Source organism: Eubalaena glacialis, chromosome 1 (assembly GCF_028564815.1).
Source record: "Eubalaena glacialis isolate mEubGla1 chromosome 1, mEubGla1.1.hap2.+ XY, whole genome shotgun sequence".
NCBI classification, from domain to species: domain Eukaryota; kingdom Metazoa; phylum Chordata; class Mammalia; order Artiodactyla; family Balaenidae; genus Eubalaena; species Eubalaena glacialis.
In genome coordinates, this window is record NC_083716.1 from 127,503,552 (window position 1) to 127,528,695 (window position 25,144).

The following is a 25,144-nucleotide window of genomic DNA, read 5'->3' on the forward strand; positions in this document are numbered from 1 at the left end:
GGAGTGAATCGTACATTCTTTTCTGCTGCCTTAGAACTCATTTAGTCGTGTGCATTTTGCTCGTATTCATCTAGTGATTTTTCTCTGATTTTTTTTCTTGTAAACCCTTACTGTATGTAACATAACTTCTTTTAATTTTATTTTTAGTTGCGAGTAACAGAAATCCTCTTGAATAAATTTAAAAAGTGAGTAAATAGAGAAGACAGGACCAACATGTAAAAGCTCTCTTAGGCAGTAATGCCGTGTGCATTTGTGCGTGCATCTGTACCATTTTCTTCTCTGTAACAAACAGAGGATCATTTTTCTTTTTTTTTCTATTTTCATTTTGTTGTTGTTACTGCTGATTTTTAATGTTGGATAATCCAGGGTCAAAAATCCCAAGAATATAGTGCTTCTTATCTCAAGAACTTTGGCCTCAAAATGGGAGACGGAACACCCTGGTACTGTAGATTCTCATTTCTGTTGGTCTACAGGGAAGGCTTTTTCGGATGTTAGAATGAAATGGTGGCTTTTTTCATATGTGAAGCATACTAATCTAGGTATTAAGGACTTTGTTTTATGTTTGATACCAAACTGGCTCCCTGGCGTTGAGTATAAATGATAGATACCTGGACCTTGTACTGTTTGGGGTTGGTGTTAAACAGGTAGATTAGAAGGAGGTGGAAGGAAAGAAAACCTATCTGGCTTTGGTTCACAGGGACTTCAGCTGCTTTCCCAAGCCAAAGCCTGGTATCACAGAGTAGAGCTACTCACCCCAGTGGGTTCCCCATTCACGTGATTGACGATCTGGTGGTCAAGCTGAACATACATATTAGAACCTTGCCCACTTTTCTTCATTTCTGCTTCATTGCCTTACCCTAGATTAGGCAAGTAGGATTCCGTGCTAGTAAACTGGGAGTGTACTATGAAGTACAGTGCTGAAAAGGCTCAGAAGAGAGGTGGTTGTACTCTGACTCAATGGGCATTTGAAACATTCTCCTTAGTAAGTTTGGAACTTTGCTGAGCACAGCTACTTAAAATTCCTCAGGACTTTTGTAGGGTTTTTTTTCCCCCTAAATATGTTATAGAATACCAAAGAAGTATATTTTATTTTGCTACTGTCTAAGAAGTTACCTTATAAATTCAATTTAGCTCAATTAACACAGAAATTGTGGCTATTTGCTCACTTAAAGAACATGCCAACCCACAGAAGGATTTTAGAGAATCTTCTGCAAGTGTGCTTTTGGGAGGAATCAATACTTCTTTACTTGAAACCAACTTTGATTTCCTCGTTTTCCATTCTTTGTGCAGTTAGTTTCTCTGTGATTTAGGATTATGAACTAAGAAGCAATCTTTCTGTTTCAGTATGAAATTTAATACAAATCTTTCTTGTGTATTCAGCGGCCACTGCAGTCATTTGGACAGACAGGAAAAAGGTCTAAGGTATAGTAAATATTTTGTGCTGGCATGCCAAGGGCCTTCCTTCATGCTTGATGAATCTTTGTTTTCATAGAGCACTGCATTCAGTTTAGTTTTGTCATATTTTCTTTGGGGCAGAAAGCTTATTTTGTTTTATTTGGGGTTTTTGTCTTGCCTAGTCGCTTTTGTGCACTGCTTTTATATCTTTAATGGTTCTTCATCTGTAGAGAAAATGGCTTTCTCATCATTCTTTGGGTTTTGAGATTGGAGTTATTCCCATTCTTGCTATTGCTATTATTTTCAAAACTGCAGTTATTGTTTTCCCTCATAACAAAAGGTTTTAATGGTATTTAATGATATATTTAACTTGCACATTTCACCTACGTCTGTACATGGCAGAAACTATTATAAAGAAACTTAAGAAACTCTAGGGGGCTTTTGGATATGCCCTAGATTTATGGAATGTAGTGTTAATTTTAAATCCTTTCTTTAGTCAAGCTCAAAGTTAAAGCTAGTTCGGAGCCTTGCAGTGTGTGAAGAATCTCCACCACCCCCTACAGCAGAGATATCACAGGAGAACCAGGTAAAAAAAACAAAAACAATACGCAAAAAAAAGAAAAGAAAAAATTAATTAATTATTTAAAGATATGGAAAAACCTGCTTCCTGGAGAAAATTTTTCATAATGTTAAATAAAATTTGTATGTGCATGTACGTGTGTTATATATGTTTTTGCTAAGTGAAACTACTAAGTCCAAGGCTTAGTGCAATGATTTCTCGCTGGAAGAACTTAGAGATCATATAATTAACTGAGAATATGGCTTTAAGGGAATTATAAGTTGTTATGGAAAAGTTATATTAAAGTAGTACTTCCAGTTAATGTGACTGTGATGAAATTTGCCCTTGAATTTGCCCAAATTTGATTTTGGCTTTTAGAAATTTGTCAAACACCTCTTGAGTGTGAAGAGGAGATTACCTAAGACTTCTGCTTACATATCGTTTTACTTAACATGAATGCGTGGTGAAGTTCAGTTTTCATATTAGCGTGGCTCTAATAGTTGTCTAATATTTCTAATTCCTCTTCTGTCTATGTTTGCAAAGTATAGAACTAACAAGGCTCAAGCAAATAGTTTGGTTTTTTGCTTTTTATATTCTTTTTAATGCTATGACTTGACTTTTCTGTTAATCTCAGTTATGGATTGATCTTTGTCTTATGTTACATTTGGACATTTACATATAATTATTTTTGGACCCTCTACCAGTGTTTATCAATGTGATAACTTTGGCTATTTGTGGCTTGTTCTACTTTTTAAGAGTTTGAATAACCTAAAATCCCTCTGTATTCCAACAATTAGTTTCCAAAGAATTGAGGCAATTTTGTGGTTAAGACACATGACTGAATAAAGGAAAAGAGAAAAAAAGCCATGACAGGTTGTATGTCTTTTTTTTTTTTTTTTTTAATGCTAATTGTACGTTTGTCAATTCAAGCAAAGACTGTTATGCTTTGCCTTGATTTAGAAGATGATGACGTCAAAAGCCTGCTGTAGATACTGAAGATAGTTGTCACATATTTAGAATGAGTTCTGTTTTTAAAAGCACTACAACTCTGTCTCTGAATTATAAGAAAAGGACGGTTTTTTGATAGATTATTTATTGTCAATGAAAAACACTTAATATCGGTTTCCTTTGAAGTTTGTTCAAGTGTCAAGCAACATAGGGTTCAAAATTTACTTTTGGTTTTTAAAAGTTCTTTTGTACATTCAGAGTAGAGAATGCACCTGTTCAGGGTGGAGCAGTTGGCAATGTAATGTTTTTTGAAAATTACTTTCTTCCTTTTGTTGACCAAAATGTTACACCATCTCAGCCTCATGGAATAATTAGTCCAAGGAGATAGAGGAAATGAGAAGGATCAGGCATTCATAAGACTGTTAGTCCAGAAAAGGTGCCTTTTTTGAGAACAACTGTAACAAACATGATCTTTGGTTTTATTTGGTACATTTCACCTATCTGAAAAGTTATTGTGGGAGGCAGAAGGGGGGAGAGGGTTCTTATAGTACTTCATAAATTTGTCTAGTGAAAATTTATGAGAAAAAATTAATATAAGGAGTATATGTTGTATTTTAATGTATATATTGTTCAAAACAGCTGAGTTACAGCATTTGGATAATGAATAAGGTGGTTATGCCAGAGTTCAGTTATTCCACGTAATATAGTCTTTCTCAATTTCTCTTGGATACACTTAACTTTTTCTTTTAGGATAATAACCTATTATTACCCTCTCTGAACAAAAGATATTCTTTTTAATAGAAAGTCTTTTTCCCAGTCTTGAGTTAACTAAATTGCACCTGAATGGGAATTGGAAAATAAGTTATTTCTTGTAAAATGTACTAGTATCTAATCCTTGACGGCAGAGATACTTTCCAACTAATAATGCTTGCTTCAGAATGTGATTTTTGAGGAATTAATCTGGAATAAAACTCATTGTTCGAAAGGTTGAGAGGCAATTAAAAGAGAGATGTCATTTGTGTCTGATGAGAGCTGATGAGAGGGAAGTGACCTCAATAAATGATGTCAATTACAGAGTGAAGAGTAAAGGAATTACAGCTACCTATGGAGATATTGCTCTCATTTGAGTTATTTATAGTCAGGAGAGTTCGTGTATAAGGACTTAGGCATTTAAAATATGTCTTGTTTATTTGCTGCTGAAAACAAGGGCTCAGTACCATCTGAAGACAAGCCTCAGTACATTATGCATACTGGATTTTTAAATACAGTTCATCTTGATAAAATAGTTTAATATCTGTAATTAAAATATGTGACTTTAGAAAGAGAATTTAGAAATGAAATCTGATAGTCATTATAAGTGCCTTTTAGTGAAGTTCTAAATGTGAAATCTTTTCTTCCAACCAGGATTTTATAGATTATCCTTGAGTAACAGGAATAGAAGCTGTAAGTCAGGAGAACTTCTAAATATTCTACTTCTGAAACATAGTTCTGGGATTCATTTTTAAATATCTGTTTTACAGTTAAAAAAGAATGAGGAAAGTGGATTAGAAAATGAGTCATAATGAGAAAAATGACTGGTTGATGAACGTATGACGTTGATTAACGTATGAGGTTTGGTAAACAAGACAAAGGAGGACTTAAAGCAGGTGTTCATCATTTTAGTGGCAATTGCCAGTGCATAGCTTTTGTCCTATATCCTGAGCACAACTTTGAACTGGGATGGAATGGGAAGCAGAGTTGAAAAAAGATGAAAAAAGCAGTCAGCAACCCCATAGGAAAAAATATGTATATATTTGATCTGAAATTCTTCTGCCAAATACTATTTTGAAAAAAATTATGTGGGGAGAAAATGTGTAATAGAAATCCTGGTGGCTGCAAGTTTAAGAATCCTGAAATTTATATCTTCTTCAATATTGACTTATTGTGCCTACCGTCACCACCAACCCTCACCTAGAAAAGCGAAGTAATTGATTAATATTTTTCATCTCTAAAGAACAACTGTATACAGTAATTTAGCCTGCAAATAGGCTGTACCTTTATCTTTAGTAGAAATGGTCTGGAAGTTAGTCTGCCTTTCTTTATAAGTTTGCCTGAATAAACAGAGCTATGTGATTTTTATCTATTTGAGCTATATGAATTAATTTCCAGTAATTCCTTTGGGTTCTGAAATTGCATATAATGACATTGTTTCAAAAATAAAATGTAGACATAGTTCTCCTTTTCAGTCTTAGAGAATATGGTTACTTTACAAGTAAATATTATATATCACTAAGGAAAACAATTTTTGTTTGAAATCTTTCTAAAACAACTCTGTGGTGATTGAAGGAGGAACGGTGGTACTAGGCTCAAATAGGAAATAACCAAAGTCGGGGATTTGGTTTTGGAAAGTTTTTATTTACAGTTTTATATGGCAAGAAAATGAAGAAATATGAATTTATAATGGACACTCAAAGTATTTTTTGATAAGTGTTGACCTAACTCTCATATGTTCCTATTGTCATGATTGATGATAATTATCATACTTTTGCTTGACCGTGGCATCTCCATTGCAAAACAAAATAGGTTAAAAAGACCTTTGTTCTGATCCTCCAAGGGTTTTACAAGTAGATTCATTTAAACTATTTTTTAAAAAAATTTATTTTCTCTAAGATAATTTTCAGGATATGTTTCAATTGATAAATTCAACTCAAAGCCTTAATTTTAACATTTTTTATCAAGAGTTGATTAAAACGGTAAAAATATTTTAAGTTGTATTCTAGTTTGAAGAATCTAATTGGATAAAATAAAAATCTTTTTCTCCATGCAATTTTGTATTACTCAAAAAAATACAAATGTGAGGTATTAACTGAATCACTTTATATTTTCACTTAATAACTGATTTTACCTTCCAACAGGAGAAAATTCAGATCCAGTTAACACAATCATTTGAAAAAGAGGAGAAGCCCTCAAAAGATGAAGCAGAAAAAGAAAAAGCCAGTGATAAGTTGCCCAGAAAAATGTTATCAAGAGGTTTGCAATTTATTTCTGTGTTTTTTAGACGAAATTTTAGTTTTACTGTCGATAACTCCATCCTTTTACCCCTTGAATAATTTTACATAGTGTATTTCTATTAAAAATGATCTCGAACAGACCGAAGGGATGATAGTGTTCTGGGCAAAATGGCATAAGACAATTCTGAACATCAGTAAGATGCTTTAGCCCAAAAACTGCAACACATGCAAACGTCACCAAGGAAGGTAACTGTCATGATCACTTATTGGTCTGTCTCTTGTATTGAAATAATGGAATCACTATAACTTGAATACTGATTCCACTAAAAATATATATTTTTTTAATTCCTTATGATACAGAGAGCTGATGCCAAAATGTTCAGTATCCAGTAAGAATATTCTTGGAAACCCAGAATGTTTATCTTTTATAATAAATTTTAAGGGACTTCATCATATATCATTACAAGTCTATAAAAATGCTTTTTTAATTTATAGACCCAGTTATGTTGACCAGTTTTATAAACAGCATAAAGATATTACATTTAAGGGGAAGAAATAAACATGAATGTTTGTAAAGAAACATTTTGAAAGCGAGCTTTTTGTGATAGACCCAATCAAATCTAATTGAATATTCTTTCAGAGCTACAGTTCCTGCCTATCTGCAAATTATTGCCTGCACTTATATTTGTAACTGAACTAAGCAGACTCAATTTGCTTCAAATGTAGTTAATTGTCTAAATCATTCTGATTTTTTGCTTGAGACATTTTTGAATATGAGGATTGTGGTGAGTATATAAAAGGATCTTTAAGAATTCAGAACAAATTAAACTGGCACATTTGAGAGATAAATTTTTTTGAGAATGTACATAGACATACAGTTACGTAAATCCATGTCATGCTCGTTATATGGGAGTAGCAAAATTGTGGTCATCTGAATTCATCATAAATTCCATTTTCCTACTTTGTCAGTTTTTTTTCAATGTGGGGCATCTCATTTTATTTTAATATACATCATGTGTAAAGGGAAAGGGATTTGTTTCAAACAACTTTATACTGGGTTTTTGTGTTGTTGTTTTTTAGATTCCAGTCAAGAATACACTGATTCAACTGGCATAGATCTACATGAATTTTTAGTAAATACATTAAAAAACAATCCCAGGTAAAAATTAAATTTATAAGGTTTACATTGCTTCTAGAGTACCATAATTTTGTTATATATGTTTTCATTACTGAGTTAGAATAAGATTAAAATATTTAAAGTACACCAGAAACATTTTAGTTTCTTAGGGCTAAGATGTTGTTGGCCTCTATATGCACATGTATAAATATCTTTTTGCATTATGTATATCACCATGATATAAAGATAATTCATACTCTGTAGGAATTTGGGGAAATACAGAATCACCAAGCTATTTTTACTCTTAATTGAGATGAAGAGTTATCATTAATCATGAAATAGGAGAGAGAGAAATATACCTCATGATAAAGCACTCAACCAGATAACTTAGTGTATTCACTTATAACAAGTTTTTGGACTTAATTGAATGCAGAATTTTTGTTTCTTCTTGCTTAGTTTATAAACCTCCAACCCAAAGATTTTTAAGGTGCTTATTTGAGTCACAACTTTAACTAATTGTGAAATCCTTTGTTTTGCCAAGGTACTAGATAAATAGATTTAGCTTTTTGGCAGGTCATTGACTCCAGTGAGGCAGTCTCCCCACAGACAGGTTTATCCACAACATATCTGACCAACATGTTCATGGGGTAGAAGACTTGAAGGTTAAGAACCCCTCCTCCAGATGTTAGCTTCCCAGAGTGGTAGTAAAAATTTGTGAAATCTTCAGTTCATTGGGTAGGTGCACATGAAAGAAAACAAACAACTCTCTTTAGTATCACTGAGCCTTATCTCATGTCCTGCTTCAAGATACACCTTTCATTTCATTCAGGATTTATTGTTTCAGTACCATCTTGAGTTCCTATTTTACATTTAACATAAACCCCAAAAGGAGACCCACCAAAATGAAAAGTGGTCTCCTTGTAGTATGGGCTGAAGGTGTGTAAGTGTGAGGCGAGGAAGAAGTCAGTCAACTCTGCAAACTTATTCCTCAGTGGTCCCAACTGAAAGATGAATTCATTAGTCCATTGAACAGGCATTTGTTGGGTATATGTCATGTGCTAAGCATTGTGCTAAACATTGTAGATATAAAGATGAACAAAATATAATCTCTGACCCTAAAATATTCACTGTCTGTGTGCTAGGAAAAAAAACCCATGATATGTAATTAAAATAGAATAGATGTTGTAAAAGAAGTTTTTCAGGGTGCTTTAAAAACACAGGGAGGGGATCCCAACCTCTGAAAGGATATGGGAAGGCTTCACTGAAAAGATAATGCCTGAGCTGAGTCTTGAATTCAGAGTGCTTTAAACTGGAACATGAGCAGCACGAGGGAGACAAGAGCATCGCCAGGGCACGGTCGTACGAGAGAGAGGTGGCATATCCAAGCAAAGACGAGATTGTACACTCTGGCTCTAGCAGGGAGGCATGTGGCAAGTGATTCTAGAAAATAAGGCGGAGGGCGTTGTTGAGGAATGAAGGCAGATTATGCAGTTGTCCTCAACCTAGGATAGTACCAACACACTGGGGTGGTGAGTGAGTAAGGAGTGCTACTGGTAAGCTAGGGATGCAGTGATCGACGAAAAATAGTCTTACTTGAGATGCCAGTAGTTCATCATTTGAGAAATACTGAGTATGGCATGCTTCGTGGAGGAGTCATGACAGAATTTTCAAAAGGGTGATGCTATAATGAGATTTGTGTTTTAGAAAGATTACTTTGTCAGTGAGGGGCCAAGATCATAAGCAAGGACTGTGGGTTGGCGAACACAGAGAAGAATAGAGAGGAAAGAACACATTCGAAAGACATCAAAGAAATACCGTGGCAGGACTTGGTAATTATTTGGATATGGAAGAGTAGTGGCACGTTGGAGCAGAACAGAAAAGCTGCTAGATTTCTGGCTGGACTGACAGCTAGTCCCATTAACAGGGGAAGTAAATAAGGGCAAGCCTGAATGGAGTAAGGCATGTTCTGTTATAAATGAGTATAGTTTGAGGTGCCTGATGGAAAGCCACAGTGAGATGAAGTGTGTCGGCAGTTAAAAGGCTCTGGTTTTCAGATAGATGAGGCTGGCTGCTCTTACCGGCAGCCGTCAGTCTTCAGTAGAGGTGACTCTGGCTTTGTATGAGTTTCCCCAGGGAGATGCAATAAAAGACAAGGACGAAATTCTGTGGAAAGACAACGTGTTAAGGGTGGATGTGAAGGAAGAGACCATGGGTGTTAAAGATTGCAAAAGAATCATGAGAACGCTTGTCTTAGAAGTCAGCCAGTCGGCAACAGTATCATGAAAGGTAAAATGAAACAATCCATTAGATTGAGGAACTAGAAAGTTGTTGGCTATTTTAACAAGCCATTTCATTTGCGGTAGGATGGTGGAAACTAGAACTCAATAGATTAAGGAATAGGAGCAAGGTAGAAAATACATAGCTAGTTTGTGTAAAACAAGATGGGATCTTAAACAGGCAGAATTTTTCTTTCTTCTGAAACTGTAGGAGAGACATCAATAAGGACAAATATAGAAATCTATATTTATACATTCCAAAATATTTTTCTTTTGTGCAATTCTCTTGTTTTCCTCTACAAATGAACAAGTTTTAAAGTTATCTGCATATGTGTTTTTAAAGTGTACAATTTAATGGTTTTTAGTATATTCACAGATATGTACAACCATCACTACAATCAATTTTAGAACTTTTTCATCACCCCAGAAGGAAACCCTGAACCCTTTTGCTATCACCTCTCTATGCCCTGAACCCTAATCTAGTTTGTCTCTACAGATTTCCTTGTTTTGGATATCTCATGTGAATGAAATCATATGTATGTGGTCTTTTGTGATTGGCTTCATTCACTTAGCATAATATTTTCAAGGTTCATCCATGTTGTGTAGCATGTATTACAACTTTAATCCTTCTGTGTATGCATTTTTATTTGAATAAATATATAGGTGAATCATTCATGTAATGGCTAATGAATAAGTTATTACTAATGTCAGTGTGGATTAGAAAGTTGTAGCTAATGTTAAATTTTGTGAGAAACAAAATTTGCCTAATTGATGGCTCAGTGTTCTCTCAATGAAACAATTAATTGCCAGATATACGTGGCACAAAATTAGTAATAAGTCTGGCAAATTTCCATTAGAGCTTTCAAGATTGAATGTTGCTCAGAGATTTCTTCTAAATGTTAAGCAGATTTGCTTTTAGTGATACTAAAATTTAGCTAACGTTTTATTTCAAATTTTTTCTTCAGATCATTAATCTTTTATCTTGTTCTCATCCCAATGAATAAACTTAACCTCAGGTGTTAAATAACAGTTTATCTGGAATTCCTGTTTCAAGAAATATTATCGGAAACTATAATAACTAGTCATTACTAGATTAGAACCCGGGAACCTGAAGTTGTCCAAGATAGAGATTACACTCACTCACATGGTTTTTATACCTGTTTTTGTATTGATTTTATACCCATTTTGTGTAAATTCCACAGTGTACTAAAGAAACATGGACAGTATAGGCAACTATATTACATCGCTAATGGAGGGGAGCAGCCCCATGGATAAATCCTGAGAATGGATATTGTAAAAGTAAACTGTATTGTTCTGGGGAATATCGTACAATTGTTCTGTGTTTGAAATATTTTCTAAAATTACTTTTACTGGAGGTAATGTTTAAATCATCTTATTTCTTGCCTGTTGCAGATATTTGACCCAGGTCATGTGGAACATTGGGAAGGGGGTGGTCAGATGGAAGCATTGTTGTTTCCTTCTTTTTTATTTGCCACTTGTATACCAGCTGCACACACTTTCTCTAAAGTCAGTTCTGGTATATTGGCTAGAACACTGGTAACTAAAAGATTCTTGCCCCTTCATTTTCACTTTAGGTAGTAGTTTATTGGTCAATTTGATTGAGATCTTTGTTTTTATTATTTCTTTAATAAATAGACAGCATTTATTGGTCTATTTTTAAAGGTTATATGATAAGTTCAATGTGTGCCTACTTCTAGGTTCATGCGCTAATAAACCTTATGCCTTAAGAAAAGGAATTTGTGGATCTGTTAGTTTGATGTATGTAATGCTTCTATAAAGGATTATTAATTTTTAACTTACAGCCATTACCAAAATATCTAACCTTGATTACAGATTTGAAAATTTGGAAACTTGGACCAAGCTATAGATATATCATATACATATACATACATAGTATCATATACATACGTAGCTATATGATACAGGCAGGAAGTGTAAATCTTGAGAACTTAGGAAAACTATTTTCCTAACAAGTTCTACTTTTTACTAACTGAAAATTTCGTAAACTAAGCACGGGAACTTATTTAAATAAGTGGCCCAGGTAATAATAGAAAATCCTCTGCAATGCATAGATCTACATGCGAAAGGAAAAAAAAATAAAAACCTGAATTTGTATCAATAGCTAGTAAAATCGTTAGATTTTGTTTACTTTCATGGAGACAACGGAAATTTGTTTTCAATGCCAGTTCATTCACTGAAGAACATTTCACATATCTTAGGCCTGCTGTTGAGCTCAAACAGAGGAAACTAATTTAAATGCACTGTTTCATGAATGCTGAATAAGTTGCCTGCTTCAGATTCCTTTTTTTCCCCTGCAACCAGTATATAAAATACATTAGGAAAGTTACTGAAAATTTTATCATCTCAAGACAAATTGACCCCAAAAAAATTAGAAGAAAAGAGGGTCTTATAGTTAAGTAAATAAGTCCTTTTTTGGGGAAAACGTTATGAAGTAAAAATTTCCCATCCTCCCCCAAAATTTTAAGGAAAAAAATCTTAAAAGACATGGATGAAATAATCTGATTAATTTATTCCACGCAAATACATTTGTTGAGCTCCTCTCTATAGTCCAAATAACTATATAATGGTAATTGTGATAAACGCTATTAAAGGTATGAAAGAAACAGATTCTAAGAAAGAATATAAGAAGCTGTCCTAGGCAAAGGAAACAGCCTGTTCAAGGAACCAGCTTGGCAATTACAGGGATAAGCCAAAATGATAAGCGTTTTGTGAGTAAGGGGCAGGAAAAGAAGCTTAAGAGGTAGATGAAGACCAGATCATGCCCACCTTGTAGGCCACATTGCAGGTGTTCAATTATAACCTATGAGCAGTGAGAAACCTGTGATAAATATTGAACCAAGGCCATGACATGTGCTCACATGTGTGTTTCTAAAAGATTGTTATGGATGCTCCAGGTAGAACAGATTAGGAGGGAACAAGGGAAGATACAGAGAGATAATACACTACTATTACAGTAGTCAAGTCAGAGATCTTGATTGCTTGGATCCAGGGTAGTGGCAGTAGAAATAGAAGAAAAATAGATTGAAGATAGGTAAATTTTGCAATTGTAATTAACTGCATAGGAGGATTTTTAAAAGCACAGTAATGGGCCAAAAATGCTTCTAGTACAATATGCCAAGTGAAAGGTAGTGCCACTTGCTGATAATGCAGAATACTAAAGGAGAAACAGGTTTAGGGGCAAAATTGAATGTTGCTAGAATTTGAGTTAAAATGTAATCCTGTTTTCAGCTTTGGGTTTGAAATCACCACATGGGCATGTTATTCTCTTGATTTTTTTCAACTGATATAAAAATATGTATGGTTAATATTACTCAGTTTTATAAGACTTCTTCCACAATATAGAGAGAAGATCAAACTCAGAGCTGATGTATAGACTTTCGGGCAACTTAAGCAGGGGGCACTGTTTCCTTTTAAAATTTGAGAGGGATCTACTATATAGTGTTTATTTGGGAGGGAGACATTAACCTCTTGGCCTAGTTTTCTTGATCTATAAAATTTTAGGAACAGAACTGAATGATCTGTAAAGCTACTTCTAACTTTAAGGTTCTTTGAGGTTTTTTTTTTGTTTCTGTTTTGTTTTGTTTTTCCCACATGCGTATGACATTTACAGTGAGCACAGGAATACTCTCTTGAGCCATGTTCTTGGTGTGTGAGCAAGGAGGTCCTTTGGGGAGCGGTACCAGTAACTTATTTTGTAAGTGTGCTAAATAGGACCCTAGTGGTCTAAAGGAGCACATGCAGGTGTTCCCTAGCGTCCTTATTTATTTTACATGTTGGAGGTCTTTGGTTCATTTTGATTTTTTGTGGGAAAAATTCCCAAAGTCTTAAAAATATATAATAGTGATTTTCGGAATGATTTGAAAAGTCCTCTCCTTCTGAATTAGAGTTAGTAATATAGTTCATACTTCTCTGCTCTAGTTCCATTTATAGACTAGCATTGGATTCCCATAGGAGTATTCCTGTTGTTACTGGCATTGCATGTTCTTTAGAGTACTGTTTCTATGGAGTTCAGGATGATAACAAAGTCATGAGCCTAACTAAAGATGTCTGTTTTCCTGCTACCTCTTAGCTTTATTGAGCAAGGAAGGACTAATATGCTGTTATAATCCATACATTTGCAGAACAGAATCTAATATAGTAATATTTAGCAGATCAAGATATATCTGTTTTAAGAATGGCCACATGATGATAATTGTTGAAATTGGATGATATTCTCTCTACATTTGTGTATGTGTGAAATTTTCCATAAAATTTTAAAAAGTCATCTTTCTTTTAAAATATTACTTTTTTTGGGAAAGCATGTAAACATTCTAGCATCAAGCTTGTGATGTTCTTCAATATACAGGTTTTATCCACCCCCTCAAAAAAAATAGCCCTGTAAATTCAACATTTATGATATGATTAGGTCAGTGTTAAATTTTACATATAAGAGTTTTCGTATTTTGTTTCAGGGACAGAATGATGCTGTTGAAATTGGAACAAGAAATTTTAGATTTCATTGGTAATAATGAGTAAGTCCTAACCTTTAACAAGAAAATAAATTGTCATCACAGTTCTTCAAGATTTACTAAATTAGTTTTTCTTCTACTTTTAGGTCTCCACGTAAAAAATTCCCCCCAATGACATCTTACCATAGGATGCTATTACACAGAGTCGCTGCTTACTTTGGATTAGACCACAATGTTGATCAGAGTGGGAAGTCTGTCATAGTAAACAAAACTAGCAATACAAGAATGTAAGTATCAAGAAATGTAGTTATATATTATCTATGTGTGTGATACTACTTTATCTTTCTGTAGCACCTTTTATCTCAGGTTTTCCACATGTTTTAGCAGCCTAATTCAGCTTCGTGACAACCTTATGTGACAGGACCAAAAAGTAGATTTAACTCACAAGATGTAAAATGCACCAGTCTGGACTGAAATAAGACAGATGAATGAGGATGGGTTTAAAAAAACCCTCAAAGGTCATAATATCAGTAATGTTTAATAACCATTCTCTTATGGATTTTTAAATTAATATAATTTAGATACCTGTGGCCAACCTCAGGCAAATTTAAAAGAAAAAAAAAAAGAGAGCAAACTTTAACACCCTTACATTTAATTAATTTTCTGTCAGTTTACTGTCTTTTCCACCTTTGTTTTTGCTCCTTTTCTTCCACAAATCTCAGGACAGTGAGACTTATTGGTTAATCTAGTATCATCCATAATGTTTTGTACCCTTCTGGGCTATGTGTAATTGACTGAGGAAGAAATTTTAAGGAGTTAAGAGGAATCATTTGCTTTAAAAAGTGATACCTGTATAGTATGGTGAAATAGATAATCACTGCTGATATTTGGGAGCAAAAGGCCCAATGCAGAGGCACCTAAAATTATAATATGTTCACAGTACCTCTTTTGCCTATTTGTGAAGCTAATTCAGTTGAGCTCAGCTAACATTATACTTCGCGGTGGTTTCCTATCAAAAGAATTTTCTATATTAATTTCATGTGTGGTGGCAGTGGATCTGTGATAATGAGCAGCAGACAGCTTCAGATGCCATAAATAATGCTTTTCAGTTCATTGTTTTTCTTCCTTCCTTGAAGCTAGACTTCTCAGGGTTCTGTCTATTATGAACCCTTCAGTTTGCACGGTTTGTAAATAAATGAATAAATAAATTCATTTATTTCCTTTTTGTTATAATGGCCTTTACCCTGGTAGCTGTCATATTGTTTGCTTGACTAAGTTGGTTTTCTTCCATTTCAAATAGTATTTTGTCAACTAAATAGATATATTGGTGGAAGCTAGTATTTTTAAATGATTGTTACTACAACTAAAATTAAATTAATGAAGACATATGTCTTTGAAAAGGATCCCATATTTTCGGGGGGATTAAATTTTACCTGCAAATGGGAATCTGATTTAATTTTCCTATGTCTGTCTTTCAGTCTTTTGAAAATATCCTCATCTTTTAGCTTTTTCCTAGTTACTTATATCATGGCTAAAGTGGGATAGTAACCGTAAGATATGAGCTGGACTTAAGGTGAACAGAACTCTACTTCATTTAACCAGTACCTTTCAACATTACTCAGAGCTGCTGGATGCCCAAGCATGTGTACATTAGCAGGCATTTTGACTAACATTTCGACTGGTGACTCTCTAAGGTTTTCAATACAGTGTAACCTCAGTTATTTGAATGCTGCAAGTGATGTCAAGATTCTCTCTATCCAGATAATGAAAAGTTTAGCTAAACGCAGATGTTTATGATGTACTTAAAGAAGAATGGATCAATAGCGTAATTATTACCAGACATTTCAGATCATTGAAGTTACACTGTATTCTTATTTTATTTCTTCTGGAATATGAAGAAGGATGTAAATCAGAAAACCTTAGAGATCTGCTCCACAATGAATAAAAACAAACTTGCCTTTTCCTCATAGGCAGATTACCCGCTCCAGCCTTGAACCAGTGGTGTTGTGGATGTCAACAACCCAGTGTCCACTGGGGTGTCTCATTGGAGCGGGAAGTTGGCGATTGCAGGGCAGTAAATTCAGGCATCTATAAAAGACAGAGGTAAGACAGTCTTAAGGTTAGCTGAAATGCCTGCTAATGCTGTTTGGTGTGGGGGTCCAGCTGCTCTTAGAAAAGTTGCCAGGCTCTTGGTTAAATCTTATAGTTCATATTGGTATAACCATCTCTTTTTTCACCCAAGTACAAATTCCTTGAATAAGAAAATGTGATTTTGAACAGCTACAGAAATAGTTGATATAAGTAAATGGGGCAATCATGGACAAATAAATAACAACATACTGCCATTGTCAGAACTAAATAGATAATCCTTCAAATTCCTAAAGAAAGCAATCTTTTTCTTATCAGTTTGGTCATGAAATCTTTTTACTCTTTTTATTTTTCTCTTTAGTTCTCTGTATCGCTTTATGTGGAGATGTGCTCTGTTTCACTTATCTAAGTATATTTTAAAATAGAGATTTCTTCAGCTTACTTAGATAATTCTCATTTTAAAATCTTTTGCATCGGGCTTCCCTGGTGACACGGTGGTTAAGAATCCACCTGCCAATGCAGGGGACATGGGTTCGAGCCCTGGTCCGGGAAGATCCCACATGCCGCGGAGCAACTAAGTCCGTGCGCCACAACTAGTGAACCTGCGCTCTAGAGCCCACGAGCCGCAACTACTGAAGTCCGTGCGCCCAGAGCCCGTGCTCCGCAACAAGAGAAGCCACCGCACCACAACTAAGAGTAGGCCCCATTCGCCGCAACTAGAGAAAGCCTGCACGCAGCAACGAAGACCCAATGCAGCCAAAAATAAATAAACAAAATAAATAAATTTATTTTTAAAAAAAATCTTTTGCATCATTTGACAGGAGGTAGATACAGTACTTTATTAAAAATTCACTAGGTTAAAACAAATATTCAGAAGTGTTACTTGATTACTACATATAATGAAATACCTGGTCAAGTTTGCTGAAAATGTCATTACTCAGGTTTATTTGGTTTAGAAATTTATTTAGGGTATTCATAATATATTATGTGACTACATAATATATATTTAAAGTATATGTAAAAAAATTGCTTAGGGGTTCAATTAGCCTTTATTTCCTCTAAATATATTTTTTATATATCACATATTTCAGTTTTATAGTATTACGTCTCAAGAGTGTTGAATGGATTAATTTGTTGAAGCTGAGAATACATTTCAGAAAGTGAAGTTTTATATAATTGTAATTTTCCAAGGGCAACAACCTTATGTCTGTCTTCTGGATCTCAGCAGAACTTGCAACATTTCCATAGAGGAAAGACCGGCCAATCAGCCATAAAATATGTTGTTAAGAGTTCATAATCATTACTTTAGGTCGTAACATTAACCTTCAAAAAAGAACTTCTCTTTTTAACCTATTTCAGTTAATATAAAACAAAGATGTACCCTGCTGTAATTATGAATTCTTGGTAACTTGGTTGCATTTTGAAGTAGTTTCTTAAGCTTTATTAAATTCAGCCACAAAATATTTGATTAACACCAAACCAGGTACTATAGGAATGTAACATAAAATACTGTGCTATACTTTTTTCTTTGTCCAGAATTGTTTCTTAGATTTAGAGGAGGCAGTGCAAAGACGATATACAGGCTTTGAGTCTTACATACCAGAGCTCCAAGTATGGCTCAGTCATGTACTTGCCCTTTGACCTTGGACCCTTGCTTTAGCCATTTGAACCTCAGTTTTTTCAGTAATATTTATAATAATAACAAACTTCTACTGAGTGTTTACTGTTTTAAGTGCTGGTCATCTATTAATTCATCTTCACAACAGCCTTATGAAGTAGGTACACTGTAATTCCTATTTACAAATGAGGAAACTAGGGGAAATAAAGGTTAATAATTAACTTGTGTAAGTCCTAAAGCAACTAAGTGTTAAAGCTGAGTATTTGAACCTTAGCAGTCAAATTCCAGAGCCCACAATGTATTTCATACAGCCTTTCAGTCATGACATGGGGTAGTTAATATTTTCTCATAAGATTGTTTGGAGGAGTAATTGAGATAACATAAGTATCTATTAATGGCACTAGTGAGTGGTAACTAACATTTATCACCTTCCATAAAATGTTATATTTAACTTTTCTGTAAATATTTTGTATTATCTTTTTTGTTCCCTTGGTTTTTGCTTTTTTTTTTTTAGACCTGATCAGAAATTTAATGAACATATTAAGGATGACAAAGGTGAAGACTTTCAGAAACGATATATCCTCAAGAGAGATAACTCTAGCTTTGACAAAGATGATAACCAGGTAACCTAGCATGATTAGAGCATTTTTATGGGTGCTGGACTTATACCAGCAGACCATTTTCCCAAGATTAATTGTTCTCTTTTCTTCAGATGAGAATACGTTTGAAAGATGACAGAAGAAGCAAATCTATAGAAGAAAGAGAAGAAGAGTACCAGAGAGCTAGAGACCGAATATTTTCCCAAGATGTATGTTCTAACTTATATTTAGGTCTTCATGTGTAAATATATGCTAATTGCATTATAAGGGTTCACTCCTCCCTCAATCTATTGATCACATATACTTCTAACTACGTTTGTTACATATAAAGTCACCCCTTTAGAAATACTGCAGTCTGTCTTGTTCATGTTAATGATTTAGTAGTTTATAAAATACTACTTTGCACCAGTTGTATAAACTTTTCAAAAGTTGAAAGCAGACCGACTAAGGAGTAGTATATTAGACTGAGTATATAGTTTATGTAATATTTTTTTCTTCCAGACTTCTCACAGAGTTGAGATTTTTAGAACATTGGTCACTGTCTACAAAATCATGTACTCTAAATCCTACTTGTTAGTGGACTTTTCTTGATAAATAACTTATTTCTTCTTTTAAAATACAGCTAATTGATTTTTCAGATTAATATTTGTTTTCCACTTTATAAGTGATTATATGGAAGAGATCTTTGTTGTTGTTGTTGTTTTTTGGCTGCTCCATGCGGCTTGTGGGATCTTAGTTCCCTGACCCAGGATCCAACCCATACCCCCTGCTTTGGGAGCTTAGAGTCTTAACCATTGGACCACCAGGGAAGTCCTGGAAGAGATCTTTTAAGTGGCTGATTATTTTATGCATATATTCAAGGGAGAATCAGTTTGGTTTTACCAATATCTGTTAAGCAGCTGCTCTGTGCAGTACTGGGTACTAGTCAAGGATATAAGAATATATGTAATTTGTGTTAACACCGCCAGAGATAGAAGTTAGCTCTGTATAAAAAAAAAAAAAAGTAAATGACATTAAAATCTAGACTGTCAGTTAAAAGTTTATAATATTCAACAAATCTTATTGATCATGTATAGTAGGTGCTGTGCTGGGCACTGGAGAACATATCCATGGACATTTACAATAATTTATCTCCCAAACAACCCTATATATGGTAGATACTATCACTGTTTTTATTTTATAGATAAGTAAACTGAGGCTCCAGGAAACTAAGTAAACTAGGCAAGGATCATCCAGCTAGAAAATGACAGAGTTGGGATTTCAGCCCATGTCTTCTGAACTCAGAGCCTAACCTAGATCTATTTCTCTCTCTAGTTTGTAAGATGGATGAGGTCTTTACCCATGATGAGTATTCAGATAATGACAATATGGTGTGTGATTTGTATAGAAACGTGAAGGTAAAATAGGGAACACAGCAGAGAAGCACCACAAACCAGAATTGAGGAGAGGGAGAGTTAGCTTCCAAGAGAAGAACTGAAGGAGTGAAGTATTCCGTGTCCAGGGTCAACATCTGCAGGGAGCCAGAGATAAAGGAGAACTTGACACATGAGGAATTGAGAGATTCAGAGTACCTGGATTGTAGCCTAGGTGACAAGAATTGAGGGATGTTTCAATTGGAGAAATAAGCAGGAAGCAGGTGACTTGCTCCTGAAAGGTAGTTAAGGAGGTTGGGGCTTTTAGCTAGAGCAGGGGTCAGCAAACTTTTTCTATAATGGGACAGATAATGAGTATTTTAGGCTTTTCAAGCTATATAGTCTTTATTGCAACAACTCAAATCTGCCATTTTAATATGAAAGCATCCATAGACAATACACGAATGAATGGGCATGGCTGTGTTCCGATGAATCTGTATTTACAAAAACAGGTAGCTGACTGTATAGTTTGCGGACCCCTGTGCTAGAATGAAGGGGGCTATTAAGGAGGGAACAGGCGTGATCAGATTGATATTTTAGAGAGATAGCTATGGCTTCTGCTGTTTAAATTGGATGAAAAGAGCAAAACTGGTAGCTGGAGAACTAGAAGACTGTTGTAATAATACAAGATGCAAAACAGATGGTTGCCTGAGTTAGGTTAATAGCACTGGAGGATTTTGGCTGTAAGCTACATTGAGGCGTAGCTGCTTGTTCACTGCTACAGCTACTGCCAAAGCACAGGTGATCAAAATATTTGTTGAGTGAAGGAGGTGGAATCTGCAGACAGGTGTATACTTCGAATATGTAATAGTGAAAATGGGTTCACTTGTTAGAGAGATATTTGAATTTCAAGTTACTTTGTACAACAAAAATGAATGGCTTCAAAAATGTATATCTGTTAAAAATAAGCATAGTATCTCCAAGCCAAAATAATTTTTTATTGTCATTTATTTTTGTAACTTTTCACCATGTTTGATTTGAGGGATGAGGGTAACTACTTTTTTAAAATTATTACACGATTTTTGTTGTCATCATTAGTTTCCAGATGGCATTATCTGACAAATGCTCAACTTTTTATATCTGTTCTTTCTTTCTAGTCCCTGTGTTCCCAAGAGAATTATATTATTGACAAAAGGTGAGGGGCTTTTTAACATTTGTTTTGCTAAGTGTCTCACTGATGCTAATAAAAATAAAAATGTTTTATGAAAATGCCAACAGAATCCAAGACGAGGATGCTAGTAGCACCCAGCAGAGGCGCCAGATATTTAGGTATTGGAAACATGTTTTCGTGCAGTACACAGTATTGAATATTTAAAGCATTTTTTAATAATTTTCCTTTTTGTCTCTATTAGCTTTTCAAAGTTTTATTTCTAAATTACAGAGTTAATAAAGATTCTTCAGGGAGATCAACAAATAGCCATCAAAGCAGCACTGAGAACGAGTTGAAGTACTCTGAACCACGACCCTGGAGCAGCACAGATTCAGACAGCTCTCTCCGAAACTTCAAGCCTGCTGTAACCAAAGCCAGCAGCTTCAGTGGAATTTCAGTTCTGACAAGAGGTGATAGTTCTGGAAGCAGCAAAAGCATAGGCAGGCTTTCAAAAACAGGTATACATATCTGTCTAGAACTGTGCAGTCAAAACATTAGTTTCCCTAATGTTGTCTTAGCTCTTTATTCATCATGTGGCTTCTGTAATTATCCTAAAATATAGGATTCCTACCAGCAGTACATGGAGCACCTCCAAAGTACTTAAGAGGTAACATGTTTATTGACATTAGGATTTATTCTCTGTGTGAGAGAGATTTACAGAAGGCATCTTTCCTTACCTAGGATTAGTTAACATTGATTGCATTTTCAGCTAATACTATCATTAGCTGAAATTCAGCTAATACTATCATATTATTGAGTGCATTTCATGATAAAGTTCATTTGCCATTCCAAAAAAAGTATAAAATTGCTGAGAAGTTTTTGAGGAATTTAAAAACTAAAGAAATATAATACAATGTAATTATTATGAATAAGTAGAAATTTCAATAGCATTCTCATTCTACTAGCTTCTTTGCTTTTAGATTACATAACTTTTAGGCTCCTAGCATTTTTCTCTTTTCACTTTCACTGGCTTCGATACTAAAGTTCACGTCTCTTTTTAGGATCCTCACGGATCTTTATTTGTATCCCAAAATAAGCATGAAAATCAGCAGAAATGGCTCTCTCTCTTTATCCTTTTGGGTAAAGCCTAGATATATGGTTTTACACAGATAACAATTGAAGGGAGAGGTGTAAATTTGAAGGTGACAGTAAATTTTTCTCATCTCTGACTATAATTCAGTACTTTAAATTCTTAAAGTTTGTGAATTGCACTTGTCATCTTTTTAACTTATGATGTGGATATTTTAAATGTCTTGGTGTATATGACAGACTCTTGCTAAAGATAGGTAAATTTTATGAATATGAGAAATATGCATATGTACCAAATATGCATTTATTTGATAAACGGTCACTTAGTCATCATGTCATCATAACAGGAAAAAAAACTACTCATGTGTCATGAGAAAGTCATTTAGACACACAGCCAAATTAAAACTTTTTTTTAATTTATTTATTTATTTATTTATTTATTTTTGCTGCATTGAGTCTTAGTTATGGCACATGGGATCTTTTGTTGCGGTGCGCAGGCTCCAGAGTGCGCAGGCTCAGTAGTTGCAGCGCACGGGCCCAGTTGCCCAGCGGCATGTGGGATCTTAGTTCCCTGACCAGGGATCAAACCAGTGACCCTGCATTGCAAGACATATTCTCAACCACTAGACCACCAGGGAAGTCCCTCAAACATTTTTAGAACATGTACTATTTATAATCTATATTATCTTCGGAGATGAAAATAAATATTTAATTCTTTTATTAGGAAAAAATTTTTTTTCATATAGTTCTTGGAGATAGTCATTTTTGGCACAACTTAAAATAGAAGTTATCCTTCCGAGGCAATCTCTATAGTGTATCATATTTGTTTACGTCATTCATTAAAAATTAATTCTCCATCCCAGAGTCAATTCTGTTATTCAAAACCTAATTAACTATTTGCATCATCAAAATCTTTTCCTTTCTTTCATTGTCTCATTGTCTACCTTAAGCCATAATACTGAAAGTCAGTGACTTCTTCAGTCTCTGTATAATAGAAAATTAAGTAGATTGGAGGCGTGAAAGCAGTTAAAAATAAATTATCAAATTAGCTTATTAAGTACAGTGAGAAATAAATTTTAAGCTGATGCTAATATAAGTACTTGGAATATTTTTATTCTACCTTTGTCCCTTGCTCTGATAAAAAATTGAAAGTTGACTTTACGTTACAGGAAGATGCTATGATTATGAGCTGAAAATGAAAGTCTGCAGTGAAACCTGACAGTTGTTTCTCTTGATAGAGAATTATCATTTTTGTTATTTCCTACACTACTCTTAATCTTTCTGTGTTCTTATAGATAAGGGGTTTCTGATATAAGAGGTTTTGGGCATTTGGCTGTGCTAAGTTCTTTGTCCTGGGGGAAAAATTATAATCTGTATATTCCTAGGTGTTAATCTAAAAGGTAAAAATGTACATAACTTTGTCCTTTGGGGAATGTGGGTAATGCGTTTTTTTGTGGCTGTCTGTGGCTGATGTTATTGGGTTGGCCAAATAGTGCCTTCGGTTTTTAAGTAAAAATAAAAGACACATTTTTCATTTTCACCAAGAACACTATTGAACAACATATTCACCGTTTTGTTCCATTGCCTTCTGCCATTTTTCAGGCAACTTCATAATTCCATCTTCCCAAAACTTTTTATCTTTTTGAGCAAAGAATTGTTCCAGATGCCTTTTACAGTCTTCCAGAGAATTGAAATTTTTTTTCCATTAGGAGAATTTTGTAAAGACCGAAATAAATGGAAATCCAAAGGTGCAATGTCTGGTGAATACGGCGGATGAATCAGAACTTCCCAGCCAAGGTGTAACAGTTTTTGCCTGGTCATCAAAGAAACATGCCATCTTGCGTTACCTTGATGGAAGATTATGTGTTTTCTGTTGACTAATTCCAGATGCTTTTCGTCGAGTGCTGCTTTCAGTTGGTCTAACTGGGAGCAATACTTCTTGGAGTGAATCGTTTGGTTTTCCGGAAGGAGCTCATAATAAAGGACCCCCTTCCAATCCCACCATTTACACAACATCACCTTCTTTGGATGAAGAGCGGCCTTTGGTGTGATTGGTGGTTCATTTCACTTGCCCTGTGATCTCTTCCATTCCACATTACCTTACAGTATCCACTTTTCATCGCCCGTCACAATGTGTTTTAAAAACGGAACGATTTCATTACGTTTCAGTAGAGAATTTCATGTAGAAATACAGTCGAGAAGGTTTTTTTCGCTTAACTTACGTGGAACCCAAACATCAAAGCGATTCACATAACCAAGCTGGTGCAAATGATTTTCAATGCTTGATTTGGATATTTTGAGTATGTCACCTATCTCCCGTGTAGTATAACGTTGATTGTTCTCAGTTAACGTCTCAGTTTGATCGCTGTCAACTTCAACTAGTCTACTCGACTGTGGAGCATCGTCCAGCAAGAAATATCCAGCACGAAACTTCGCAAACCACTTTTGACATGTTCAATCAGTCGCAGCACCTTCTCCATACACGGCACAAATCTCTTTTTGCGTTTCAGTTGCGTTTTTACCTTTCTTGAAATAATAAAGCATAATATGCCGAAAATGTTGCTATTTTCTTTCATCTTCAGTATTAAAATGGCTATACAAAAATTCACCAATTTTGGTAAGTCTTTAACTGCAGCTGTCACATACAATCTAACAAACTTGTTTCGAATGAAGTTAAAGACAACTAAGTGCTACTAGAGCCATCTTACGGGAAAAACCGAACGAATCTTTTGGCCAACCCAGTATTATAGACTTGCTTTAGTTGCATGCTTTGGCTATGACTTCTCTGACAACTTATGTGATCAGTTTTGCTGTATTAAACTTGTTCTTGGTGGGGAGGGGAAGCAAAATTGTACAGTAAGTCAAAAATAGTTCATGCTTTTATGTGGTAACTGCATGTTATCCAATGTGAATTTTATTGTTACATATTTAAAACCTGCGTTTTTATATGAGGTTTAAAAAATTCCCTCTTTTTCATTACTCCTCCCCTAGGTTCTGAGTCTTCTGGTAGTGTAGGGTCATCTACGGGCTCTCTCTCTCACATCCAGCAGCCTCTTCCAGGTACAGCTCTCAGCCAGTCTTCTCATGGCGCACCTGTCGTCTATCCAACTGTCAGCACTCATAGTTCTCTTTCCTTTGATGGTGGCCTAAATGGGCAAGTCGCATCTCCTAGCACTAGCTTCTTTTTGCTTCCCTTGGAAGCGACAGGCATACCACCTGGCAGTATTCTGATCAACCCACAAACAGGTTGGTATCCAGAAAAAGGTTTATTTCAGTTGAGATATCAGGAGTTATCTGAAAACTAAAGAATATGTATTAAATGTATTATCTGTATATGCATTGTCAGCTTTTTATTTTTCATGTGTGATTAGCATTTTCCCTAGAACTTTAATAAAAACACTTTATGCTAGAGAATGTTAAAAGACATTTATATCAGAAAGTATTTTTCTCCTTGTCACATCCATGACATCACC

At 34.8% G+C, this 25,144-nt stretch overlaps 1 protein-coding gene across 11 annotated transcripts in view; it reads left to right on the forward strand.

Annotated features, from left to right (window-relative positions):
• Positions 1 to 25,144, forward strand: part of R3HDM1 (R3H domain containing 1) — a 190,203-nt gene that overhangs the window by 96,562 nt on the left and 68,497 nt on the right. For 3 of the 11 annotated variants that reach the window (XM_061183524.1, XM_061183534.1, XM_061183610.1), the window contains exons 4-15: positions 1,381 to 1,422; positions 1,892 to 1,981; positions 5,797 to 5,911; positions 6,973 to 7,051; positions 13,779 to 13,838; positions 13,922 to 14,062; positions 17,996 to 18,104; positions 18,194 to 18,289; positions 20,590 to 20,627; positions 20,711 to 20,761; positions 20,874 to 21,100; positions 24,663 to 24,917. In XM_061183524.1, coding sequence (XP_061039507.1) covers positions 1,381 to 1,422; positions 1,892 to 1,981; positions 5,797 to 5,911; positions 6,973 to 7,051; positions 13,779 to 13,838; positions 13,922 to 14,062; positions 17,996 to 18,104; positions 18,194 to 18,289; positions 20,590 to 20,627; positions 20,711 to 20,761; positions 20,874 to 21,100; positions 24,663 to 24,917 — 1,303 coding nt within the window. The remainder of the gene's footprint in view (positions 1 to 1,380; positions 1,423 to 1,891; positions 1,982 to 5,796; positions 5,912 to 6,972; positions 7,052 to 13,778; positions 13,839 to 13,921; positions 14,063 to 17,995; positions 18,105 to 18,193; positions 18,290 to 20,589; positions 20,628 to 20,710; positions 20,762 to 20,873; positions 21,101 to 24,662; positions 24,918 to 25,144) is intronic. The other 8 variants (XM_061183567.1, XM_061183574.1, XM_061183583.1 and 5 more) reach the window with 8 other exon arrangements.